The following is a 26806-nucleotide window of genomic DNA, read 5'->3' on the forward strand; positions in this document are numbered from 1 at the left end:
CAGATGTATGACAATATTATTGTCTTACAATGTACTGACAATACTTTTTCTGAGAACGTTGTAAGACGAAAATTGTAAGTTCACACGGTTGATAGACATTTTCTGACAATATTGTATTTTTTTTTATATTGCATTAATATATACAATATGGATATCTAATGATAGATATTTCAAAGACCTTCGCAATATCCTTTGCAATAAGACCATAGTAAGTTGGACATACAATGGGTCAAAAAAAAAATAACAATTCGAAAAATTTTTTTTACAAAAAAAGAAAAAAAAATTTTGGAAAAAATTTTGTTTACCTAAAAATATTTCAAATTTGTATGTATTTTGAAGTATAATTTGGTGAAGCGTATATAAGATTCGGCACAGCCGAATATAGCTCTCTTACTTGTTTTTTTTTTTAATTCTGATTCCATTTGCAAACAAAGTCGAAAGTAAAACAAAAGAACGTATTTAATTAATCATATAATTGTTTGTTTAATTATAATTTATTTTTTGGTTTGTTCTTGATTTTGTTTCGTTTATTAATTTTCAGTTTAGCACATACAAATACATACATAAATAATCGATTAAATAATTTAAAATCTAGGGTTCTTATCAAATAACAACACTTTGATATTCATACAAATTCATATTGAATGTGCCTGTATCTCAATAATTTATTCACTTAATCTAAAGATAATCTTAACTAAGAATTTCACAAGTATATGTATGTACGTTTTTTTAATTTGATTGATCGTATCGATTAGAAGAGTAATTGATTTAATTATTTTCACATTCTTTCATTTGTATAACTGGATTGACAAATTTCGATTTCTTCTTCATTTGGTAAAAAAAATTGACAGATTTTGGAGAATTGATATTTTTAAACATTCAATTGAAATGTTCAAATACATTAAAGGTTTAAATCTAATTTTGTTTTTTTATTATTACACATATTACCTAATATGTGTGTGTATTTTGTTTTTTTTTTTAATAACTGTATTTGTATGTAATTTCTTAATTATTGACACAAGTTTCAATTCAAATATAAATTACGACCACCACAATGGCAGTAATTTTCTAATATTATTTATTTATTTATTATTTTTCACTAATTAATTGTAATGTATGATAATAATTGAATTAACAAACAAATAACGCAATTGATTGATCATTTAACATTAATTTAATTTAATATCATTTCATTTCATTTTAATTCAATTTAGTTATTTTAATTAATTGTTTTATATGCATGTATGTATTTATGTAGATTTCTGTGTATGTTTGTGTATATTGTTTATCCTAGATTTCGTCGTTTAAATTTTATTTACAAAAAGATTGATTTCTTAAAGTTTTTAAAAATAATATTTAAAAAAATTGTTCATTGTATCATCAGTCAAGAACACTTGTCAAAATATTCATTTGTTTAACAGACATAATTACTTGGTTAATTGAATTTGATTACTTAATTAATTGAAATTCTATTCTTACGCTAAATAATTTATCGTTCGAATTAACTAAACTGTTTGAATCCGAATATTTTTATTTTAAATGCATTTGTTTGTTAGTTTTATTCTTTTCAGGGATTTTAAAAATTTCGATGTTTTTCCAAAAAAATCTTATTTTTTTATTTATGTGCAAGTCAAAAAGCAGATATGCTGAAGTCAGTACGGTTCGTGTTAAATGCAAAAATTATTACGATATGTTGAGAATTTTGAAAAACTAATTCAAAATTAAATAAAGAATTTATTATTGGTCTTGATTTTTTGGATTCAAAAAGGTCTCTGTTTTTAAGCCTTATTCATCGATGATATGTTATCACAAAACGCCGAAGGAGGGCTCAAGTTTTTCTCACTGATTATGTGATGATATTCGTCGGGTACTTGTGCTGTCACGGAAGATTGATTTTTGGCGGCATCATACTGCGGCTTGTTGTTGGTAATTTTAGAGGGGTATAAATGGCCCGACATGGTTGAGCCAATGGCCAGGGTGTCAGCATTGCTAAGTGTCTCCATGGCACGGTAATCGAAAAATGTAGACATATTGTCATTTGGTATACCCAAGAGATGGAGGGGCTCAATACTATGGGGTAAATGATGGCGATAATTGTCATGACCTTCACCCACCACACCCGCTTTGCCATCACCGCCCAATAGTTTGCCCTTGCGTCTAGGTGTTATTGTTAGAAAATCACCATAGCTTTTGTTGTGACATGCCAGAGACGATGCCGAACTAAGGGGATTTTTGGCATGACCCATTAAACGCTCATGCTGGACTGCAGCTGAAGTTACTTGGGCAGTAGCAGCGGCCTGATTGCCGGCTTGTTTTAGAATTTCAACATAGGAGCCCGACTGGACAATATGCGGGGAGGGGATGCCGTTAGGTGAGCACTGGAATTCACCGGCGAGACTGTTGCCGCTGTTGGAACTATTATCGGCAGTTTTTGGTCGTATTTTGCTGGATATACTGCCGGACAAATTTGTATGGTTGGCTGAATTTTTGGTACATTCGTCTGAAGGTTTTCGCTCATGATGTTTGGGTGACTGTGTTTGCTGTTTACCTGGTTGCTGTTGTTGCTGTTTACTACGTTGCTTGGGTGGCGGGTCAAAGAGCCTGTAGTCGAGCGGCACCGCGTCCATGCTGCTGTATTTTGTATATTTATGTGTATGATTGGTATGAAAAATTTAAAAAAAAAAATAGATAATGAAAATAGTATTAATTTGCTAATAAGTCAATTAATTCTAAATAATACACATTGAGGTCCTCTAACAATAATTTTGCAAATGTACGTCTCTGAAAATAATGATTGGTAAGTGCAATACCATTTTTTTAAAGACAAGTGATACAATAATTGGCAACATATAAAAGAAACATGACAGTACATGTACTAAATTTATGAAAAGTAATAAAATATTCGCACATTTTTTATTGATCCGATCTATAACACTGTTTAGTATTTCAGTATCTATTATAAAAAATTATAATTTTTTGAATTATAAACTAATTTATTAACTATAATGATTTGTAGAATCTTTAAATTTTGAATATTTAGATAAATGTCGGAAAATCGTTAAAAATATAAGAAATATTTGAAATTTCAAAGGGTACATTTGCATATTTCCTGTTTTATATATGTGGCCTCTAATACATATGTGTGCAAAAATATATAATTCAATAAATAAATAATTTACTTGTTGGTTGATAAATGTAACAATTCATGCAATTCATCTAGCAATACAAACATTCATTAAACCAAAACTGTAATTTACGCTGGTTCTCACATTTTGAAAATAATTTGGTTCAAACTTGATCATTGTCCCAAGGACGAAGCCTCCATTATTTCTCATAGCCCCAATAAAACTCCCCTATTTGAATATATATATATATTAGGGTGGGTCGATTGTTTCACGAAAAATCGTATAGCAGAAACATATTCTACGGAAAATTCTAAGAAATATTCCCCAAGAAACCATAGGTCTAAAATCAAATCCTATCTTGCGCATTTCGTCTTTTATTTCAGTATTTATTTTATTTTTAATAGTTTTTTTTTATTGGATTAAAGACGAAATGCGCAAACTAGGATTTGATTTTAAACCTATGGTTTCTTGAGGAAACTTTCTTAGAATTTTCCGTAGATTGCGTTTGTGCTATAAGATTTTTTACTTTTTGATTGTCCATACAATTCGACCCAGCTTAATACATATGGGGGATTTCATGTCAAGTCAACCAATTTTTAAAATTGATGTCTTCCGATCGGGATAAAATTTGCAACAAGGTTGGATAGTAGTAATTCAGACATATTTTTTCAACAAGATCGGAGAAGAACTCTCTGACTTATAAGGGGGTCAAAATTAAACATTTTACAAGACATACAATTTTTGAGTTAAAACATTTATTTTGATATACATATATCCCACTCGAATCCCACTACGAGACCAAAAAGCTCATAAAGGAATAGACCTAAGCTTTCTTTTGAGAAAAAAATTTAAAAAGGGCCAATTTTGGAAAAAGAAAGGCAAAAAAGTTTTTGATTTTGCCAAAAAAAAAATCTAAAATTGTATATCTTGAGTTACAAAACATTTATTTTGATATATATTCCACTCGCATCCCACTAAGCGACTAAAACGTTCTTAAAGGAATGGACCTAAGCTTTCTTTTGAGCGAAAAAAAATTAAAAAACGGTCTATTTTGGAAAAAAGTTAGATTTTGCAAAAAAAATTCAAAAATTGTATGTCTTGAGTTACAAAATATTTATTTTGATAGATATCCCACTCGCATCCCACTAATTGACTAAAAAGGTCTTCAAGGAAAACACCTAAGCCCATTTTGTCATCAAAGTTTTTGATTTTGAGAAAAAAGTCAAAAATAGCTTGTTTTGAGTTACAAAACATTTATTTTGATAGATATCGAACTCGCATCCCACTAAGCGACCAAACAGGTCTTCAACGAAAATATCTATGCTTTCTTTTAAGAAAAAGGGCCCATTTTGAAATAAAAAGTCAAAAGAATTTTTGATTTCGGAAAAGAAATATTAAAATTTTTTTATTTTTTTTTAAGTATTTAAGATTGAAGAGATAGCTATCTAAACTATTTGGGACACATTTTGCTAAGAACAATAGGTAATAAGTTTCATGGATGAGTAAAAATACATGTTTGGCCAAAATTTTGACCCCCTATAACTCAGAGAGTTCTTGACCGATCTTGTTGAAAGATTGTGCCTGAATTACTATCCAATAGCTCTAACCTTGGTGCAGGTTTCATCCCGATCGGAAGACATAGATTTTAAAAATTGATTCACTTGACATGAAATCCCCCATATATATATAAGATAAATTTACACTACTAAATATTTTAACGAACGGTTCATAATATACCATAGCTCCCATATAAGGTACGTTACCGAAAATTTCATTAATAAAATTTCCAGCAATTAGGTTTCTTATGAACCCAAATCAGTTACAATTTTCACCAATTGAGTTTCCTATAAACATAAATCACTTCACTAATTCATTTATGACCCCTTTCCGAAAATCACTTATTTTATTTTGATCGCTATATAATTGACCATTTCTCCCAGAAAATCATAATCCGAAATATTAAACTATATTGAATAAATCTCTTAGTATGTAACAGAAATGTAAGTTTCTTATAAACAAAAATCAATACTTAAAATTGTGTGATCATAGGGTTGCCAAATGTCCCGATTTTCCCGCTCGGGATTCGTAATTCCCGAATTTTTTTGGATTTTACAAATCTAGTAACTACTTATTTCATATCTAGTTTTAAAGAACATCATTATGTTGAAAATGTATAAAAAAAAATTCAAATAATTAAGTGGAACTGATATGTATGTTTTTCCCGTGAGCAAATATTTATTCAGAAAAGAGTTCGTATACTTAACCAGTTATTTCTTAATTGACTCAGAATAATTAAAAATCATTATGTCCTTCTTCTGGCTGATTGACCGTGACTGAAATACCCAAGAATTGGAGGCGTTACTCAATGAAGATAGCTGTCAGACTCAACAAGAGCCTGCGATATCATTTGGAACTATTCAGTCAGCAATTTCAAAACGTTTGTAGGAAGCAGGATTCATCCAAAAGCAGGGAAATATGAATTGAAGCTGAGAAACGTTGAAATACCATTTTTATGTATGAAATGCTGCAGTACATATTAAAAACCACTTAAAATAAAGCGGTTGGGAAGTTTTGCTCATCCTCTTTATAGTCCAAACGTTGCCCCGTCCGACTTCTATTTGTTTCGATTGAAGCAGAACGTTCTCTCTGCAATACGCTTCAGTTTGGAACAGAGTATCGGATATTGGCTTGATTCGTTCTTGGCCTCAAAAGATGTGCAGTTATTTTGGCTCCCAATATTTTCCAATATATTTTTTTTATTTTTTGTATGGAAAATTTTCAAATCAAATTAAAGTGGCAAATAAGCCAACAAAACATGTTACGTATTGTTTATACAAAACGAAATTTTCTTTAATTTAACTCTATTATAAGATTTACACATTTATTGCGTAAATTTAAAATTAGGGAAAAAGACAGTAGTGAACTCCGCTAGTGTTAAGATAGTTAAGGTATAATTTATTATCTTTTGTCCCGCGAAAGTTCTGAAAATCCCGCCATTTTTCACCTATTTTTAAAATTGTCCCGCTTTTTGCAAAAATAAAACTGACAACACTAGTGTATATACTAAAAAGTGTAATAAAAATTAATTGCTAAATAAAAAATTTACTATCAATTGTAAAGCCATAATTTGTATGTAGGTTTCGTTCGTACAATTTTCGGGATTCAGATTTCCCGATTTTTATGCAAATCCCGAACTCCGGGATTTTTAAAAATCAGTCCCGATTAGCATCTCTACACACTTTATAGTTCATTTGTTTCGATCGATGCAGAATGCTCTCTCTGGCATACGCTTAACTTTGGAACATAGTATCCGAAATTGGCTTGATTTGTTCTTGGCTTCAAAAGATGAGCAGTTCTTTTGGCTTGGAATATACATATATGTTGCCAGTAAGTTGGTCATAGCTAACAATGGCCAATAAGTTGAATAAATTTATATTGTACAAATGTTTCAAAATAAAAGCTAAAAATCTTACACTCAATACAAAAGGCAATTTCTAAAATATTGAGAACGCACCTGCAAAGGCTTTTGTTACAAAATAATGGATTAATATCAGACCTGGGACAAATGCATTAAATACGCTAATATTCCATATTAAAACGAAATCAATGATAAGTTTATTGAATTATCACTTTAATACCTTCTTATCAAAGTAATGTATTAATAATTAATTACCACTAAACAATATGTCAAGTAGTGTAGTAAAATACATATAATCACAGCATAATCTATAATGACGTAGCAATATATTGTTGTCGTACACAAATAATTATTATTATAATTTAATGTCAGCTACATTTTAGTTACTGTAAACATTTGTATGTTCATCGCAATTATACATTTGAGCTCAGTGATACATAATTATTTTTCAAGGAACTAAATAAATAAAACTAAAAAATACAAACATGTTATATTACACAGGGCAACAAAATCGAAAAAATTTTAGGCTTTTTAAACCACTACACAATTTTGATGTATTGTGGTTCCTGTAGTACAAATATGGTCCAAATTTTAAATTCTATGTAGAAGTTTTTTTTATTTTTTTTTCTAAAATTGCTATGATAACTCAAAAAGTGTTAGTCCGATATTACTGAAATAAACTTGGAGAAGTTCAAATTTACATAGCCTTTAATATGTTTATATATTGCGTTTTAATCGGCTGAGTATTTTCGGAGTTATTATAACAAATTGAAGCAGAAAATATAATTTTTTGTTTTAAAAAACTCATGAAAAATCGAAAACGGCAGAACTTGTTCAGGTTTATTACTTTTTCACAAACCCAAATATAATAGCAACAAAATGAGATATTGGTTATAAGTATCGATTGATTCTTTTCGAATTTATTCCCAATTAAGTGAATTCGCTCATTTTCAGAAAATTGTATGTGCTTTCAAGCGTGTTCTTTGAGTGTAAATTTTATATGTGTTTTGTTATTGTAACAAAAATTTTAACAAAAACAAAACACATGTAAATGTACACTCAAAGTACACGCTTGTACGCACATACAATTTTCTGAAAATGAGCGAATTCACTTAATTGGGAATAAATTCGAAAAGAATCAATCGATTTTTATGATCGATATCTCATTTTGTTCCTATAACATGTTCGATATACATTTTCGATAATGCAATAAATCTGAACAATTTCTGCCGATTTTGATTTTTCATGATTTTTATAAAACAAAAATATATTTTTTTCTTCAATTTGTTATTATAACTCCGATATTATGATCATGTATGACAATGTTATGATAATATTCGACTATAATATGATGTTGTAAGATCACATTATGATTAATAGAAAAATATTATGATGAAATATTACTACTATATTTGATCATAAACTGCTGTTTTATAAGACTAATAACACTATCCACGAAATTGACACTTTTTTGTGTCAAAAGGGGCGGGCACCCAGCGGCTTAAACTAATTCGGGTACGCTGAATTCAGTGGTGTTAACCGTTTTTTAGGTTAGCTCGTATTTTCGGGATATACCGTTGTTTCGAAAATGGAGGAGGTTGCACAACATATCGCACTTGATCAACAAGAGGGTATTAACTCAAAATTTTAAAATTTTCAGTAGATGATAAAAACTGTTTGTTGTTACATTTTAAGAGAATTTGAAAATCTGAATACATAATAGTATATAAATTCCATTTAAAAATATAATTACATTGTTTTTCTTTTAAATTTTTCCAATTATTGCAAAAAAATCTGTTTTTTGAGTTAATACCATTTTTCTGAAAAAATGTGAACAATTTTATTATAAAAAGAGTCACATTTCGAATTAAAATCATAAAGTAAAACAAATTTTATCAACAAAACAGTATCAACTCAAAATACAACCAAATATAAATAAAACAATTTGATTATTTTTAACTGGAATAAAGGCTCAACTCAAAATATTACCTTTTATATGAAAATATACGATGCATTTCAATTTCAAATTTTGTATTAACTCAAAATAATACCTTTTTGTTGTATAAAAGTAGTCACTACATTATCACGAAAATGGTCTCAAATGTTGTTTTCGAGATGAAAGAGTAATCGGAATACGTTGAAATTTTAACAGTAGATAGATATTGATGTTGTTAGTTGATTTCTTGAAAAAAGTGAAATTTTCAAAATTTTGAGTTAATACAAGAGGGTATCAAGTGCGATATGTATATTCGCGTAACTCAAAAACGGTTTAGTTTATTGAATAAACTTAAAAAAACGAAATTCCGCAAAGAAATTACCTTCAAGTAAAGCTTAACATGTTTATAATCTTCGCAGTCTTTTTAGAAATATAAATTTTTTTTTGGCAAAAAAAATAATTTTTTAGAGAAATTTAGAGATTTTTGGTTTTTAAAACGGCATTAAAAATTTAAAAATGCATATACGCTTTTAAGTTTTTTTACACATATAGGCCCATAATCATAGTCAAACACTAATGTCGGTTCTTTTTAAAAACAACTTTAAAATAAAAACCTGCTTTTTATTAATTTCCAACCATAGTCAAAATTAAAGTATGATTTAAATTGAACCGACTTTAACTGGGTGCCACCGCAAATGTAGAAAATTTTTTCATACAATATACAACAAAAAACAGACAAGTGGCAACGCTGAACAGCTGACATACAAAATTAAAAAAAAAAATCAAAAAAACGTAAACAATAAAAGTAATCGGGACATCTAAAGAAAGAAAGTTGTTTGTTGTGGAAAAATGGAAAAGATAAGATTAATATCATAATTACGATATTTTGGTACTAATTTTATTGATAACTGTTCAATAATTGCAAAATCTCTACCAATATCTTGTAACTTAAACATTTTTTACTTTGTGACGAACTTTTTTACTCGGCGAAGAACAGCTGATGCTGTTGTTAAACGAGTTAAAAACAACTTTAGCTAGTTTTATATTTAGAGTCGACTTCAGCGTCAGAAGTATACTTTAACTTGTCTATGATAGACCTAAAGTCCACTCTTAAGTAAAGTCGAGTTTAATTCTCTTAAAATTTTCTTTATTTTTGACTATGATTATGGGCCATAGAAAATAAGGTTCCAAATAAAACAAGGCCTAAATGATTAAAATCTGTCCACAACTTTTCATTTTATTCACAAAAAATAATGCAAATACCCCCTAATATTTTTTCAAAATACATAACTTGTAGTAATTAGCTACATCGTGCAGTGCACAGTGGTATAGAAAAAAAGAGGGAAACAAATCTAAACCCTTAGTCCGATTTGAATGAAATTTGACACGTGCAAAGAGTTTAAGGTTTTTGACCGCATGAGTGCACCAGATGTGTGGCCAGGTGTCCCCAAAGTAGGACTCGGGGTATGATCAATTTTTAAAACGATCCTATTTCTTCGTTTGTGTTCTGATTTCAAAAAACTTACACATATAGAACCTCCTCATCGAGCACTACAAAACTTGGAAGATATTCGCATTTGAAAATTAAATTATCAAAATTTTTACCCACCATACTCCAGTTTTTTGATAACAGTGGGTCCAAGTATTTCCCGATTTACTCCACATATAGAACCTCCTCATCGAGCACTACAAAATAACTTGGGAGATATTCGCATTTGAAAATTAAATTATCAAAATTTTTACCCACCATACTCCAGTTTTTTGATAACAGTGGGTCCAAGTATTTCCCGATTTACTCCTTTTTTCTTTTATTGGACTAACTACAAATGTATATGTCAAACAAAAAAAGAATTGTTTACAAATCGTGACTGACTCCAAAGTTATATGCATTTGAATTTAGAAATTAAGAGCGTATATGCATTTTCCAATTTTTAATGCCGTTTAAAAAACCAAAAATTTCGAAATTGTTCAAAAAAAAAAATATTTAAATTTCTAAAATGACTGCGAAGATTGAAAACATGTCAAGCCTTACTTAATGGTAATTTTGTTGCGGAATTTCGTTTTTTTCAGCTTGTTCAATAAACTAAACCGTTTTTGAGTTACGCGAATATATGTTGTACAACATCCTCCATTTTCGAAATAACGGTATGTCTCGAAAATACAAGCTAACCTATAAAAAACGGTTAGCACCACTGAATTCAGAGTACGCGAATTAGCTTAACCCACCCCGCTTGACAGTTTTTTCAACTAGCACAGTGTAATGATCACAATATGTTTGGAATACAATCATGGTTTCTCTGCGTGCGTATAAGGCTCACATCCGAAATCCAAATTAACGCGAATAAATATTAATATTTATAAAAAGGTAAAATTTACCACTGAAATAAATTAAATCGGATGACCCAAATACATGTTTTTATACAAAATGCATGGTGGTGGGTATATAAGATTGAGAACAGCCGAATATAACACTATTTCTTGTTTTATTTACGATACCCTTATTACTAATTGACATGTTCCGAAAAGCCGTTATTAATATTGAAATTCCAATACACTGATCCCTCGATTTACACAATACATATGTCCCAATGTGAGGTTTCACTTTGATCTGATCAAATTTTTTTAGATTTTATCCAATTTTGTTTAAAATATATTTTAGTGAATGCAAAGATCGTGCCCTACTTGAAATATATGTAAAATATATTAGTTTCAATATTGAACTAATATATTTTTTTAAATTTAATGGTAATGTTGAAGTAATGCAAATCGCCCAGGTCTGATTGATATGCTAATATCTTTTGACTTTACAAATAAGATTTTTTTTTTAAATTAAGATGAACACACACACACATTAAATAAGTATATACATACATTTGTAGAGGAATAGGTAAGTAATAATAAATGACATTCGATAAATAATTTGCTAGTTAATTATTATAATGAGAACCAACTAACTAATAATGATAGCTTGCCTATTGGATAAGGAGCTCTTGTGATATCCAACACTATCACTACTACCACTGCCGCTACCAGATGACTTCAATATGATCAGAGCACTGGGGCTACTGCGGGAATTACTGGTAGATTTTTGATGATGAGGCTGTGGTTGAGTGGTAGCAGTGGCTGCAAGATTTTCATGCTTGGAAGACGATGCAAAACGATATGAGGGTGAAGGTGATGGTGGTCGAGGCGGTTGCTGATTATGTGCATTTATGTTTTCGGACATGGGACGTTGTATTAAATGTACAAATTGATGTGGAGGTTTGGGTTGGATGCGTACTTTTGGTTGGGAAACATTTTCGATAGAACGATTCAAATTCAAGTTTGTGGAACATGCTGTGGGAGGGGTGGTTGTTTGTGATGTGTTGGTTAAGATTTTTGTGGGTTTAATAATTTGAAAAAGAGATTTGGGTGATTTAAATGAAGGTCGCTTGGAATTTTTGAAAACGGTTTCGTTGGCCGATTCTGGTGCAGGTCCATTAGAAGTGCGTAAGCTCTCGTTCGTGGAATCTTTCGGGCGGTTCGGTAAAATGTTTTCTAAATGTTAGGGGTAAATTTAGATATTACATTGGGTTAGGTGAGGTTAGTAGCGGATGATGGATTAAAGAGATGACTGTTATAGGTATAAAAAATGCGATGCAATGCAAGTGTTAGTGAGGTGATTATCAAATATATAGATCGCAAAAGCGAATATGTGTGAGAGGTTAATCAATGACAATTAAGAGGATGTAAGGGTAACACAGCGGGTTTGTTATGACTATTGGTACTGAGATTTTCTGTTTGTACAGTTTGAATAATTAAAATAGGTACTAACTTACTATGAAGTTGAGGCCTGCTAAATACCGACAGGCGTTCTTTATTGCTGCCGCCACTTCGCGGACTGTGGCCATGAACTTTAAAAGAATAAAATGGAAACTAAGTAAATGAATCAAAATATTATTTGTTATACTACGTACTGTTATAGCCAGAATTTTCTAGCTGACTAGAGGCATCGGTTCGGGTACTACGGTTGTCGTCACGTATACGTTCACCACTTAAATCACTATCACTGTTTAAACTGTCGTATTCTTCAGATTCGGATTTTATAGCCTTGGAACGGCGCTTGTGTCTCTTCTCCGTGTTCGTATGGCTGCATTCTCCACCACCCATTGAAATGTTGCCGCTACCCGACACAGATCTCTTCACTTTCATCCCCGAACTGGAGAGGGTGTTGTCGTCACCGCTGCGGGGATCGTACATTGGTTGAATGCCCTTACGGTTGAGCGGAATGTTGGCCGATTGGTTTTCGTGTTCTGGTAAATGGAATGTAGCGTAAGGATATATATCTTCAGAGTATTCAGGTATGCGCTCAAGTGCAACAACCGAATCTCCCGGTGATTGCTGACACGATTTGCGCATCGTACCATAATATTGCTCACGGTGTTGTAGGTCCTTTCCCTCGCTGCCAGGAAGCCTCATGGTGTCCACATTGCGTGAAAAGATATGACGAGGATCTAAAGGAAGTCCCCCACATAATTTCCGATTATTTCATACATGAAACTCTACTAAATACTTACAGTTCTTGAAACATATGCAGGCTCCGACCAGAGCCAGTATTGTTCCAAAAATCGAGGTTATAATTACTGCTATCAGATGGGCGTCTCGAAACAATGAATTCACTTCTGGCAAATCACTCTGATCGAGTTCGCCTGACATTCCACTAAAACGCAATGTTTCAAACGTGTATTCCTTAACGGTGGATCCAGCATTGTTGTGTGCCGTCACACGCAAGTTATATAGCGTACCAGCTTCCAAGTCTCCAATTGTATAGCGAGTCTAAAGTAAGTGTAAGAATATAAATATTTAAAAGATTGGAAGCGGTACATGAATATGTTGTTGAAAAATAAATGTCCTTCAGATTAACGACTACAATGGCTCAGATAATGTTCCGGAACATATAAATTCGTTCAAGTGTAGATACATTTATCTTGCAGAACATTTGTTTGTTTTTCATTAAAAACCATTTCTATGGATTGCCAAAGGGTGTAATGAAGCCGCTTGGTGTACGAATATGAATGAAACTATTAATTTACATGATGTTCAACTACTTAGATTTAGTATAGAATTGGCTGTTGAAATGAAAAAGACTTACATGAGATTCAATGCGACTGGATACAATGATCCAGTCACTTGCAATACCATAACGTTTGAATTCAATACTGAAATATTGTATGGGACAACCACCATCCTGCCAAGAGGATAACTCTATTAGAGCCGATGTAATGTTAGATCGTATTAGACTGTGTTTATTTGGTGCATTTGGCTTATTTCCTGCATAAAATAATGTCTAATTAGTTATGTTTTTACGTTTGCAGTTTAAAAACACTCGCCTTGGGTTTTTGCAATTTCTATGGGACTGGTAGCACTCGTTCCTATTTTGTTAAAGGTCACAATGGTGAATTGATAACTTGTCCCGCATTGAAGATCTTCGAGAAGATGAGAATTTATACGTCTGTCTAATTGAATTTCCTCCCAATCGCCAAACTCTTTACGGAATGTCAAAGTGAATCCACGCAAAGGAGCTCCGCCAATATCATCCACTCTCCACTGTAATGAAACCGAGTTTGCAGTTGTTCCTATAACTGATACAACAGGTGCCGAGGGTGGTACTAAAAATTAAATAAATGCATATAAGTTGTCATTATGAATATTCACTGGAATGAAATAGTTACCTTGAACAAATAACTGATAGACAATGTGATCGGAACCAATGGCATTACGCACCACACATGAATAGTTGCCTTCATGGGATCTTTGTATACTTCTAAGCGTTAATGTATTGTCATTGCTTACTTCTAGACGAAAGTGTTTCTTAGAGCGTGCATTTAAAACTTTCCATTCGGCACTGGGTTTTGGTGTTCCCACAAAGAGACATGGCAATTTCATATCCACCCTCCAACTTACACTCAACGTTTGGCTAAATGAAATTATTGCAGCCGGTACTGATGAACTGGGAATGAGTTTGATGACAGGCGTACTAGGTCCTTGCCCAACTCTTGTCGAGGCCGTTACCCATGCTTCGTAGGTTTCACGTGTTGACAAATCTTTCGCTTCAAAATGCCTATTTAGAGCTGGCAAAACTTCTTTAAGTATCTTCAGCTCCTGGCCTTTATCTAAAATTCGTATATAAACATTATACTTGGTCACAATACCATTGGGTCTACGTGGCGGTAACCAACTAATAATGACCGAAGACTCTGAGTTTACTACCGATTTAACACGTTCAGGTGCATCCGGTACAGCTTCTTCTGTAGTACAAGAAACCGTCGAACTGACTACTCCTTCACCAGCCCTAGTAAAGGCTAGAACCTGTACACTATAATTTGTAAACGGTTGTAGTCCATGCAAAACAGTGCTCAAAGCTGAGGTAATTTTAGTTTCTCTTGTGCCATACTCCGAATCAAAATTTCCAGGTTCGTAAAGAACCTTATAGCCCTGAATGACACCATGATGGTTTTCTTTGGGTGGAGATTGCCATGAAATCTGTATATTCTGTGCGGTCAAGGCTATACAAGTTACACCCTGTGGTGGTGCTGATGGAGCATCTTCCAGGGTATGACCTAAAGCCACTTCACTTGGAGGTCCATCGCCTTTGACATTAAAGGCTGACACTGTGACAGCGTACTGTGTATATTTCTCTAGGCCGGTCAAACGGAAATCATTGAGGCCTTCTCCTCCTAGACTGCTCACTTTAGTGAAGTTTTGGAAATTATCCGAAGAACCATGTTTTTGATAAGCTATTGTATAACCTAATAGTTCACCGTTCCAAGTGTCTCGCTCTGGCGGACGCCAAGTAATAAGAAGTTGTTGTGGCCCCAATGGTTCGGCGGATACATCTTGGGGTCTACCACTGGGAGCCTCGGCATCTGTCTGAACAAGCAGTATATCACTAGGCGCACTAGTGCCTAAATGATTTTCGGCATATAAACGAAAATGATACGCCTGAGCTGGACGCAAAGAAACAATTTGTGCTGTGGTTTTGTCACCTGGCAGTAGTTTTTGATTATTGCCCTCATGCCAAACATCTGCGAAATATATGTTGATTTAAATGTTGAAATATCTTTATTAAAATTTTCTTACCTCCAGCTTTTTTGTATTGCAATATATAATTTGAAATCGGCTGAGAATCTCGATTGTTACCACCCAACGACACCGTGTCCTGATCATTGGGTGACCAAGCCAGAGTCACTGAACGACTTCCTAAATCAGTTGCATGCAAATTGACTGGGAAATTAGGAGGCTCTTGCACCTGTAAATGTATAACGGCTCGATCATGACCATATGAATTACTGGCAATACAAGTGTATTCTCCACGATCGCTAAGTATGGTTTGCAGTATGGTTAACTCCGAAACTATACCACGACTTAGGGGAGAATCCTTTATGTGATAACGAACATCAAATGAAGGATCAATGCGATTAGCTTTGGCACGCCATGATATGTCCAAAGGTTGATCACCATCTGCCTCACAACGCAATGTCACACGATCACCTCTTCTAACGGTTACTTGTTTCTTCGATACCGTAACAGTGGGACCCACTTAAATGTAAATATATTTTTAATAAGATTGTTCATCTTTTAAAAAAGGAAGTTTTTAGAAAAATTTACCATGAACCGTTAGTTTAATAAGTTGACTGAGACCAGCGCCAATACCATTATTAGCTTGGCATAAATAACTACCTTCATGTTCTCGTCCTACTTGCGGTATTATTAAGGATCCATTGTTGTGAGTTTCAATCACAGATTTAGAGTTGCCATTTGGAATGCTATAACTCAATTCTCTGTATTCTCCAGAATCTCCTGAAGATATTAATGTTTAAACAGGGTTTTAAAATATACATATAATTAAAATTTATTTAATATTTGTTCAAATCTTTTTTACTGAGTTCAATTATTCCAGACTATTATTGTGTTATTTTAATTGACAGTCTTATACTTACCAATCGATTGTTTCCACTGTAATGTTGGTACTGGAAAACCATCCGCCTGACAACGTATTGCAACCGGATTGCCCAGAATGGCATCTTGATCGGCCGGTTTTATAATCCATCGTGGTGGCACTATTACACAATTTGTATTCAATATTAATTTAACAAATCATGGAATTTTTCTCATTTTAATTTAGGTGCTCAAAGTCAATTCATGCATATTATTTTGTATGTGATTTTTAATAAATAATTGATTATAACATTTTGTTTTATTTTAATGATTTCAATGGATAGATAATTTTTCTAATTCTGACTTACCAAACAAACTAGGAATTTTATTTTTGTTCAAATTTATAAAAAAAAATTCATAAGGAATACTGTTTTTTAAATGAAATTGAAACTAAATCAAAATGAACTCAAGGTGAGAAAGTGAAGAAATACTGAAATACAAGTTTAGAAATACACTAAATGAAATGATAAAATGGAACACAAAAAATACTGAAAAATAAATCAGACATAGAGATACAGTGTTACAAAGTGCTCATCTATTGTTTTTGCATTTGAATGCAGTGAATCAATACGGGGTGCTCTGTGTTGTGGAGATCGATCCGTGCTGCGTGCTTTTTTATTTTATTTTTTTTTTGTGGTGGCATTCCTTGTGCTCTCCGTTAAACGTTTGTAATTGGAAGGTATTGCATTTATCGTAGAAATTTAAAATACCTATGAATTGTGTTTTAAGATATTGTTATGTCTCTACTACTGTTATTTTAATAACATCTTTCTCCTCTATGTTAACATGATAATGCTTCAGCCACACCGACCACACATACATAACTTAGTTTACCAATTATGGACTGATTGTGACAAACCTATATAATGGAGTGTGGCTTATATAAGAGCTATGTCCAGTTATAGACTAATACTTAAAAACATTTGAAATTGTATTAGTTTTTAAACAAAACATACTCGTGAAGGATTTTGAAAGAATACCTACTTATATATTTCAGACCTTTATGTCCGATAAAGACTTGTTTCGGAATGAAATCTGCATGGGAATATAATGGATAGAATTTACCCTAATTTCGCTGATTTGGTAATTTGGTGACATGGAGTACATGGTTGCTCAGTGGGAGAATTTATAAAAAAATTTAAATTTAAAGTTTACAGTTGAGTTTTTGTGGAAATCTAAATTTTTGGTTAGTAATAAAATTTCATTATTTCCCTACAAGCAGCAAAGCCCCAAAAATTCTAGCACATGAATATTTTGTTGGTATTTGACTTGAATGCAAATGTAATTAATTATGTTTTAAACTTGAAAAATATTTGAACAAATTAAATATTTTTCAAACAAAAAACATATGGCTTGAATTTATGTTTCCTTTTTACTGGAGAATCCTATTGAAATAAAGTTGTATTATAACTGTAATTCAATTGCTTGACTATAATTCAAGGCTTTAATTACACTTGCATTCAACTTGAATTCCAGTAAAATTGCTTATTGGGTAAGTACTAACAACAAAGGATTTCAACATGAAGTTTGATTGCTTAAATATAATTATATAAATTACCGTTTATAATGCCTTTACAAACATTAAATTATTTCCAGAATAAAATTTTAATTAAAACTTAACCTGTAGCCAGTGTTACCATATGACAAGTTTTACTTTTTTTGCACGTTTTTTGAGATGTAAAAAGTTTTATTTAAAAACAAGTAAGAGGGCTATGTTCGGCTGTGCTGAACCTTATATACCCTTCACAAAATTATACTTCAAAATAGAAATTTTAAATATTTTTAGGTAAACAAAAATTTTTTTTCCAAAGTTGTTTTTTTAATTTTTTGGTGAAAAAAAAAATTCGGTTTATAAAATATTTTTTCCGATTTTGACCCATTGTAGATCCAGCTTACTATGGTCTTATATACGTCATTGCAAAGGTCTTTGAAATATCTGTCATTAGATATCCATATTGTCTATATTAATGACATAGTAATCCAGATATAGGTCAAAAATCGAGGTCTTCCTGGTTTTTTCCCTCATATCTCAGCCATTTGTGGACCAATTTAGCTGCTTTTAAATAGGAAACTTCTCGAAAGCATGTCTGACAGAATTATTGAATATTTGGATCCCGAAGATATCTGGGGTCTTCAGAAAATTGATTTTAACAGAGAGACAGACAGACGGACATGGCTTAATCGACTCCGCTATCTATAAGGATCCAGAATATATATACTTTATAGGGTCGGAAAATTATATTGTGGAAATTACAAACGGAATGACAAAGAAGGAATGACAATGAAGGGTATAAAAAAGGTTTTTTGAAAATTGTAAATTTATGATATCAATAAGTTGATTTCAAAATGATAGTACCCAAATTCATTTACTAAATGGGGAGATTGATTTGAATATATTGAAAATAATGAGTATGAACCCAAAGACATTTATTTAGGAGAAGAAGTGTCTCCAGCACTAAATTCACATAAATTATCTCAGTCTGATTATATGAACTCAACATGAATTGGGTTTTGTAATTTTAGTATTAATAAAAAGTTTTCTTCAAAAAATATATGGCAACACTGCATGTAGCTAACAATAGCTTCAGATCTTATCACAAGGTTTTCTGGCTCAGAAAAGTTTATAAGACACAAAATAATTAAAAACAATGGGGGCTCAAGCATAATTTGAAAGCTTATAGGGTAAAGTATTTTTGATATCTTTTTCAGATTTTTCGGAAGAGGTTTAGAGGTCGCTCTTCTTCATAACATTGTCAAGACCCACGATTTTTATTACTTTTGAGGACACAGTTTAAAAGAAAAATATCCTTGCTTTATCTTTGTGTGCAAAAATTTTTAGTTTTTGCAATGAGTTGGCTCATTAAGGTGCCCTACATTACAATTTTTCGTAATTTTTCCATAAATTTTGTAAAAAGGGCTTTATATCTTTTACATTTTTTATGAAAATGAAAAGAACTAACAATGCAGTTTGAAAGATCAATTAATTCTTAATAATTTTTCTTAATAAATATTGAAAACAAATATAATGTAGAATCCATAAACAAAACGGAAACTTGGGCGATTCTAAGTCACTAGGTAGAGTAGGAATCTGTTGAAGCAAAGACTGTCCATTATACTCTCGGATTATTGCGGTATTCTACGGCTAAAGATTGATATATATTAAAATGGTGGCCTTATATAGAGTTATATTAAATGGAAAGATTTTATAGTAATCCTATCCTTCAATTATATACATATATACATAATTAAAAGTTTTATACAATACAATCCATTTTTTTTTTCGTTTACAAACGTTGTTGATAGGTACGATTACATATTGTGCTATAATTTGTGAAGTGATCGTTAGTTAGAGATATTCAAGTGCCACATTTAGAAGTTTGCTTTATAATCTTTATACAATTTACCGGATACGGAAAGCATAGCCACATATTCGACGGATCCAGCACGATTTGTTACGAGGCATGTATAATTGCCATTGTGACGCGATGTGACATTATGTATGGAGAGAATGCTTGAGAACGGCGCATATTCATTGATTGTCAACGAAGGATCTGGCGATTTAAAAATACCACTGCCGGCACCACTATGCGAATCGTGTTGGTTATTAAGGCCATCCACACTGCCACTTTGTATGGGAACACCATCTCTGAGCCAAGTAATATTAAATGGCTGGTCACCTTGACTGCTCGAGCACATGAGTTGCGTTCGCATTCCCTCAGTTATTTCGTCTTCAAAACTAAAGGGTGAAATACGTGGCGGAACTAAAGAAAGTTTAAGAGAGATATTTCATGTAGAATTTAATATTAAAGATCTAAAAAAAAACATAATTGAATACAGTTCAGATTCTTTTAAAAGATAGATAGGGGAAAGACCAAAGAAACCCCAAACTAAAAAGAAGACAGAAATGAATTGTTATAAATAAAATTTGAGTGCTTCAGTTCTAATATAAGGATGCTAAAAACAAATAAATTACAAATTCATGCAACATTTAAACATGCTACTTAGATTAAATATGCTTGGAGAGTAGATAATTGAACACAAAATTATAGATATTTGTGCAACGCTATATACTAAGTCATGCATTCATCATATACCATTAACTCTTAGCTGTGCAGAGTGCGATACGGTTGCGGCATCATTTTGGACGCGACATGTGTAGGTGCCACTCTGAGCCCTCGTCACACTTGTTATGCTGAGGGCACTGGTGAAATCATCATTTTGGCGAATTGTCACTACGCCGCCGCCTCCTTCACCACCGCTACTACCATCATCATTCGTGTAGGACATGGCACCATGGGCGTGGGCATGAGCATAGTTGATCGATGTCGTGTGTGAGCCGGAGCCCGATGCAGCAACGTCACCGGTACCACTAATCCTACCGCTAACACTGCCGCTGTCGCGTGCACTGTGCGTAGACTGCATCACTGCAGTCCCCGCCGTCTGTAGGGGTTTTCCATCCTTAAGCCAGGTGAATGTGAGCGGTAGATCACCGGTGCCAATGACACATTGAATGCTTGTACGATCGCCGACATTCAGATCGCGGGCGAATGAAAATGGTGTAATCTTGGGCGGAACTAAAATTTTATATATTGACATGTGTGATGTGTTTCTTTTTTTTATTTTTCTTTAATTCTGTTTTCAATTCTTAACTTAACTAATGTAAGATAACAATAGTGTTTATTTAATTACATATTACTGTTAAATTATAACTAAACACTTTTGAACATTCACTGGAATCCTTGATATTATTTATGATCAATGGAACCCAACGAACGTTCACAAGATTCTGGCATTATTACGCAAATAAAATACACACGAGTTAATACATCATTTTCATTATGAATACTTCGTGTGATCTATTTTATACGATTAAAATTGTCGTATAAGTAAATAATTGAATTAATTGTGGATTTAACAAGTAAAAATTCTGAAAAATCTTGATTTGGATTTACATAACTAAATGAAAGAATATATTGAAAATAAAGAGTTTTCAATAAGATAGTTTGTATGTAAATATGTTTCCACCGTTATAAATGTGGTGAGGAGCGTCGAATATTTCAGTGATTGTATGTGGCATGCGTTCGTCCATGTAAACATGTACTCGAATGTGGTTGGTTTCGGTCTACATGCTATGCATTGCAATGCTGAGTAAAATAATATGACGTTGGAAATGTTATCTTAGTTTAAAAAATAAACTTATCGAGGATTTATAAGTTTTAGTATAGAATCTATACTATAGATACCTCCTGTTAATAACTGAAAGTTGGAAAAAAATGGAAGATATTTTTTTTCGATATATTAAATGAATTTTATAATTGCGGAGTTAGGGCAGCCACCACTTGTAAGGGCCATTGTAAAATATTTTATACAGGAATTCAATCTATAGTCATCGACCGTAAATACCAACTTGGACAATTTTGCAGCAATCAAGGATTTCTGTTTTAACGTGGTGTATATTCCCTAACCCATCACAATCTCCATGAGGACATCCGTGGGCATGAGAAGTCAATAAACAGGATATATCAGACTTTTTATAGGTAGGGCAGTATAATATTTAAAGCAGGAGTTTTTTGGACGAAGAAGATGAGGAACTGGTACTTTTTATGTGACTGATCTGTTCTAAAAGAGCTCCTACCAAAATATATTGATTGACTAAGTTATCACAATTTGAACTGTCTCATTAATGTGATGGTTTGAACCAGCAGTGATGCTGAATACTGTATAGTACTAAAAAGTACACAGAGAAAACTGATTCGTGAATCACGAATTTGTTGCCAATCGAATGATTCGGTTGCACACATAGAATTTGTCGGTTATATCAACATAAAGTCAGTTGATAATGAAGAATTTCGGTTGAAGCAACCAAACTTTTGTTGTGCAATATTTTATAGCCACAACTGTAAAATTCGGTCACTAAGGTAGAACCATTCGATTGGCAGGCAACAAATTCGGTTGCTATCACGAATCTGTTTTCTCTGTGTATGAATATTGTTTTTATATGAGATTCTTTGTTGAATGTAGGGTAATATTTGTATTAACAGAAACATTTCTAAAATAAATTGAAATTGGAACTAAATTGTCTTCTGTTTTGAGTTTTATCATAACTTTCGTCTAGATATAGTAATATAAATATGCGTACATTCATTACATAAAATCATTTATATTAATGAACTAGTTGACCGCCCCGGCTTCGCCCGGTAGCATTTACTAATGTTAGTTCGTCAAGTTTCCCCAACCCTGCCTGTTCTTATTTATTTGCAAATAAAATATCTAAATTTGTACTGCATACTTTAGGGGCTCTTTTATTACAGTTGACTGGACTCAAAAAGCCGGTTTTTTTTTCTCCCATCTCCTGAAAATTTCGAATCGAATAAAAAAAAAATCAGCCAAATCGCTCCAGCCGTTCTCACGTGATGACATTACATAATTTTTATATATATAGATAGATAAGTCTTTATATTATTTTGTTTATTTTTGGTGGAAAGATTAGGTTTCAAATAATAAAGGTTTAGTTAGGTTGATTTTTAACACAATTTTTTTAGACACCCTTCCTAACAACCTGGATTTCGTTAAAAGATTGCTTGCAAGTAATCTAACTGTTCATTTAGAACTTCCTAGTTGACCAAATCGACTTCGGATATTTATCAAAGGCATTTTGCTTAAGCCGTTTTCAACACCAGTTTAACAGAAATTTACGGTTACTACAAGAATAGCTACAAGATAGCATAAATGATAATGAGCGATAAAGTAATTTATGTTGTATTTTATCAACCCAGCTGATGAAAAGATGACCAACAAAGATATTATCCTTTATTCAAATCTCTTGATGCCTAGGTGACAATTTCTAATTTTGTAAAAAATTATTTCGTTCGTGGGGTTTTAGGTGTTTGCAAAATACATTGCGTTTTGTTCATTGTCGCGCCCACAATCGTTGTCGTTTATGTCATCATTGACTACAATTGCGGAAATTACACTGCGTTACAAATGAAAAAAAAAAATTAGTACCCGCTTTGAAATGTCATGTTTTCTTATTTATACCTATCGTTTATTAAACATACATATAAATTTTCTTTTCATCACGTCTTATTATATTAAAAATTAAAAGGTCAAAATATATTTTAATGAAATCTAATAAAATCAACTAGAATATCTTACATTAAAGTTTAATTTTATAATTTAGGTTAAAAAAATCATTTTATTAAATTTTAACACAAAATATCGTGAAACTTTAACTTTTTATTTTGTGCTTTGAATAATATTTTCGTTTTAACCTTCGCTTTCATGAAGACAGTTTTTTATGTGAACTCATGGTATCTACATGGGTAGATAATGACTTTATACATTCAATTTGTGTTAGAATTTTTATTTATATACTAATTTTTTGTATCAAAACATCTAATACATATTATAAGAAGTAATTTTACAGCCATCTATGCATCGCGATTCGTATATTTCATTGGATTCTTCAGCCCTAGCAGCTTAAGGTATATGACAAAAACAACACACAAAGTAGGGAAATATATTACTCTGGACGTAGATTACTCTTGAACTCCTTGGGTACAAATCTTTGCTTCGCACAAATAAATCTCGAGCCGAAAATACAATGGTGTTTTTTAAAAAGACAGCAATTGAATGTATTTAAGATAAGCTTTTGAATAATTTTTGATGATAGTATAAAGTAAAGCTAGTTAAGTAACAAAACCAATATAAATTATCATAAATTTGAATGTATCTACCACGGTTTATATTCATAAACCCGTATATACAAAAATATAAAATATAAAAAAAACTTCTATAATCTTACTTTAATTTTTTTTATTTGTTTGTTTTCTAAAAATTCGGCAAATTTTGATAACTGAACTGAAAGCAATTTCAAAGTTGATAAAAACTGTGTAAGTTATTAACAACTGAATATCCAAATATCTACCTCGGTAGATACTATGAAAGCGAAGGTTAAACGCCAACAGTAATCACCTAGCATAGTTGTGTCCCAATGGTTTTTCAAGCTTCTTTACATCCTAGTGAAAACTCTCACCCTGCTCTTCACTGTCCCCACCAAGATTAGATGGAAAGAAAGAAAAATTAGAATGAAGAAAGGGAATTTTCAATGACATTCTGCAAAGCAATTTTTCGTAAGCTTTTAACATCTCGTTAACTAAATGATCTGTATTATCGGCTCTGTGGTTCTATAAAAACCATTTTATAACTGCTTTCAGTTATAACCAGACATCAAGTTATTTTTTAGTAAGCTTTTTATCAAAATTTGGGTCTTTCATCAATGTGCGAATTTGTGTTCCACAAAATTCCTTCTTTGAGTTTGTCATCACTTAACTTTGAAAATGCTGTCTTTGAATATAAAAAGCTATCTCCCTCTTTGTTCATAGCCTTGACAAAATTGTTCATCAAACCAAATATGGAGTCGTGGTAAAATTTAATTTTTAGGATCTATCAATGGTAAGTATATGTTCAATTTTTTTGGACATTTGTACTCTTTTAAGTCCTATTCACTTTTCTTAATATATATTTATTGTCATTATTAGCATCAGTGAAAAAACATTGTTGTTTTTCAAATCGCTAAGGATTTGATCTAGCTGTCCTTCATTTGCCATTGAGCATATCTTAAAGGCATGGACAACTGGTATGATTATGCATGAATGTATGTGATTTCGTGTGGAGTGATATTGACCACACAGATGATTTGTTACATTTAACCAACCGCAAAATACATGTTAATGTTTGTCAGAGTGGACGACCGCATGACACATAAACAACAATGCCCCATAATGAGGATTTACGCGTATTTGAATTAATATGAAAACCAAACATACAACTGTGGCGGGCGCCGCACCTAGCGCCGCGTTCAAACGCAGAGTGCAATTTAAAATGAAAATAATAAAAAAATACAATAGAAAAATAAAGGAAACGTTCAAAATGGTGTTACATTAAACATTTCAAAATAATATTTTCCAAAAAAAAAAACGAACATAAATAAAATATTTAAATTTAAATGAAAATTTTGTGCATTTTATTTATTTTATTAAAAAACAGGTGCTGAGACAATAAAACATCTTGTGGTGGTAGAATATAAAAAAGTAGACAATATTTATTTTGCATATTTTTCATATTTTGTTTTTTTTTATTATTATTATTTGTTTTAATATTATTTTGGTGCAGCAAATGTCGTGCAAAAGTTGATTGATCATCACTCATACGAATGGTTAACAAGTCAATGTAAGGAAAAAGGAAACAATACAAACAAAAAACCAAAAAAAAGGAAACGTTCAAAAAGGAAATGCCATCATGTACAGTGGTGCAATACAAAGTTTCATACATATGTATGTGTAAAAGGCTGTGTATGTTTGAGTATGTGTGAGTAAGTAAGAGAATAGCAATGCAATAAAAGCCAAATTAATTCGCTTTTTTATTAATATTTAAAATAAAAATAAAAAAAAAATTTCAAAAGAATAAATCAAAAATTCCCAAACACAAACAGTGACAAAAAGCATTGACCAAATAAAGTGACATAACTTTTAAGGATGAAGAATGAAAAATCAATAAAACATAAAATTGGTTCAAAGTTCATTTCAGGTTTTTTTTTTATCATTTTGTATTTTTTATATCTATTTCTTTTTAAAATTTATCACGTGCTCTGTTCATCGTTTATTTTGTGCATGTAGTGGTGTGTGAGTGTGTTTTTGAATAATTAAAATGGTTATAATGATAAAAACACAACATTTTTTGTATTCTTCTCTTCTACAATTCAACAAATTTTGAAAAAAAAACATTTAATTTTAATATTTGTGTTTGTATAACAAATGCATGTACTTGTTTGCGTATGTGAATGTTTATCAAATCAGATGCTTTTCAAAATACACAGCTTAATATAGAGCCCAATCACGGCAAAAAAAATATAAATTTTAATTATTTGTTTTTTGATTTTGTTTTTATTGTGAGAATACAGAATTAAATATTTAATTAACATTGTTAAAACGAATTTCTATATATAAAATACATATGCAGAGACCCGAAATCTTTTTTCGAATAAATATCTTTATTGTTTGAATATAAATTTTCATTTGTTCAAACAAAATTGATGAAAAGTTTTTATATTCTAATTTAAAATTACAAATTCGTAAATTAGCAAATACAAAGAAGCTAAAGAGTGCGTCAGAAAAAACTTATACAATTACTCCAGCCAAAAAGTGTCCTTTATTATTTTTTTAATCAAGTTAGCTTTTAAAATAGGTCAAAATGGACAGCGAAAAAAAAATAAATTCAGTGATATTCTTTGAGTTATTACAGATTAATTATAATAAGTGAACTAAACCCTAATTATAAATTTACTTTATT

At 31.7% G+C, this 26806-nt stretch overlaps 1 protein-coding gene across 1 annotated transcript in view; it reads right to left on the minus strand.

Annotated features, from left to right (window-relative positions):
• Positions 1 to 1747: 1747 nt before the first annotated feature.
• The window catches only part of LOC135951214 (cell adhesion molecule Dscam2-like), a 163497-nt gene continuing 138438 nt past the window's right edge, over positions 1748 to 26806 (minus strand). The window contains 11 exon segments of the mRNA XM_065500821.1: positions 1748 to 2631; positions 12294 to 12372; positions 12436 to 12972; positions 13036 to 13294; positions 13611 to 13789; positions 13849 to 14127; positions 14191 to 15543; positions 15599 to 16057; positions 16127 to 16318; positions 16459 to 16578; positions 19861 to 20217. Coding sequence (XP_065356893.1) covers positions 1779 to 2631; positions 12294 to 12372; positions 12436 to 12972; positions 13036 to 13294; positions 13611 to 13789; positions 13849 to 14127; positions 14191 to 15543; positions 15599 to 16057; positions 16127 to 16318; positions 16459 to 16578; positions 19861 to 20217 — 4667 coding nt within the window. The 3' untranslated portion in view covers positions 1748 to 1778.

This window comes from Calliphora vicina, chromosome 2 (assembly GCF_958450345.1).
Source record: "Calliphora vicina chromosome 2, idCalVici1.1, whole genome shotgun sequence".
NCBI classification, from domain to species: Eukaryota; Metazoa; Arthropoda; class Insecta; order Diptera; family Calliphoridae; genus Calliphora; species Calliphora vicina.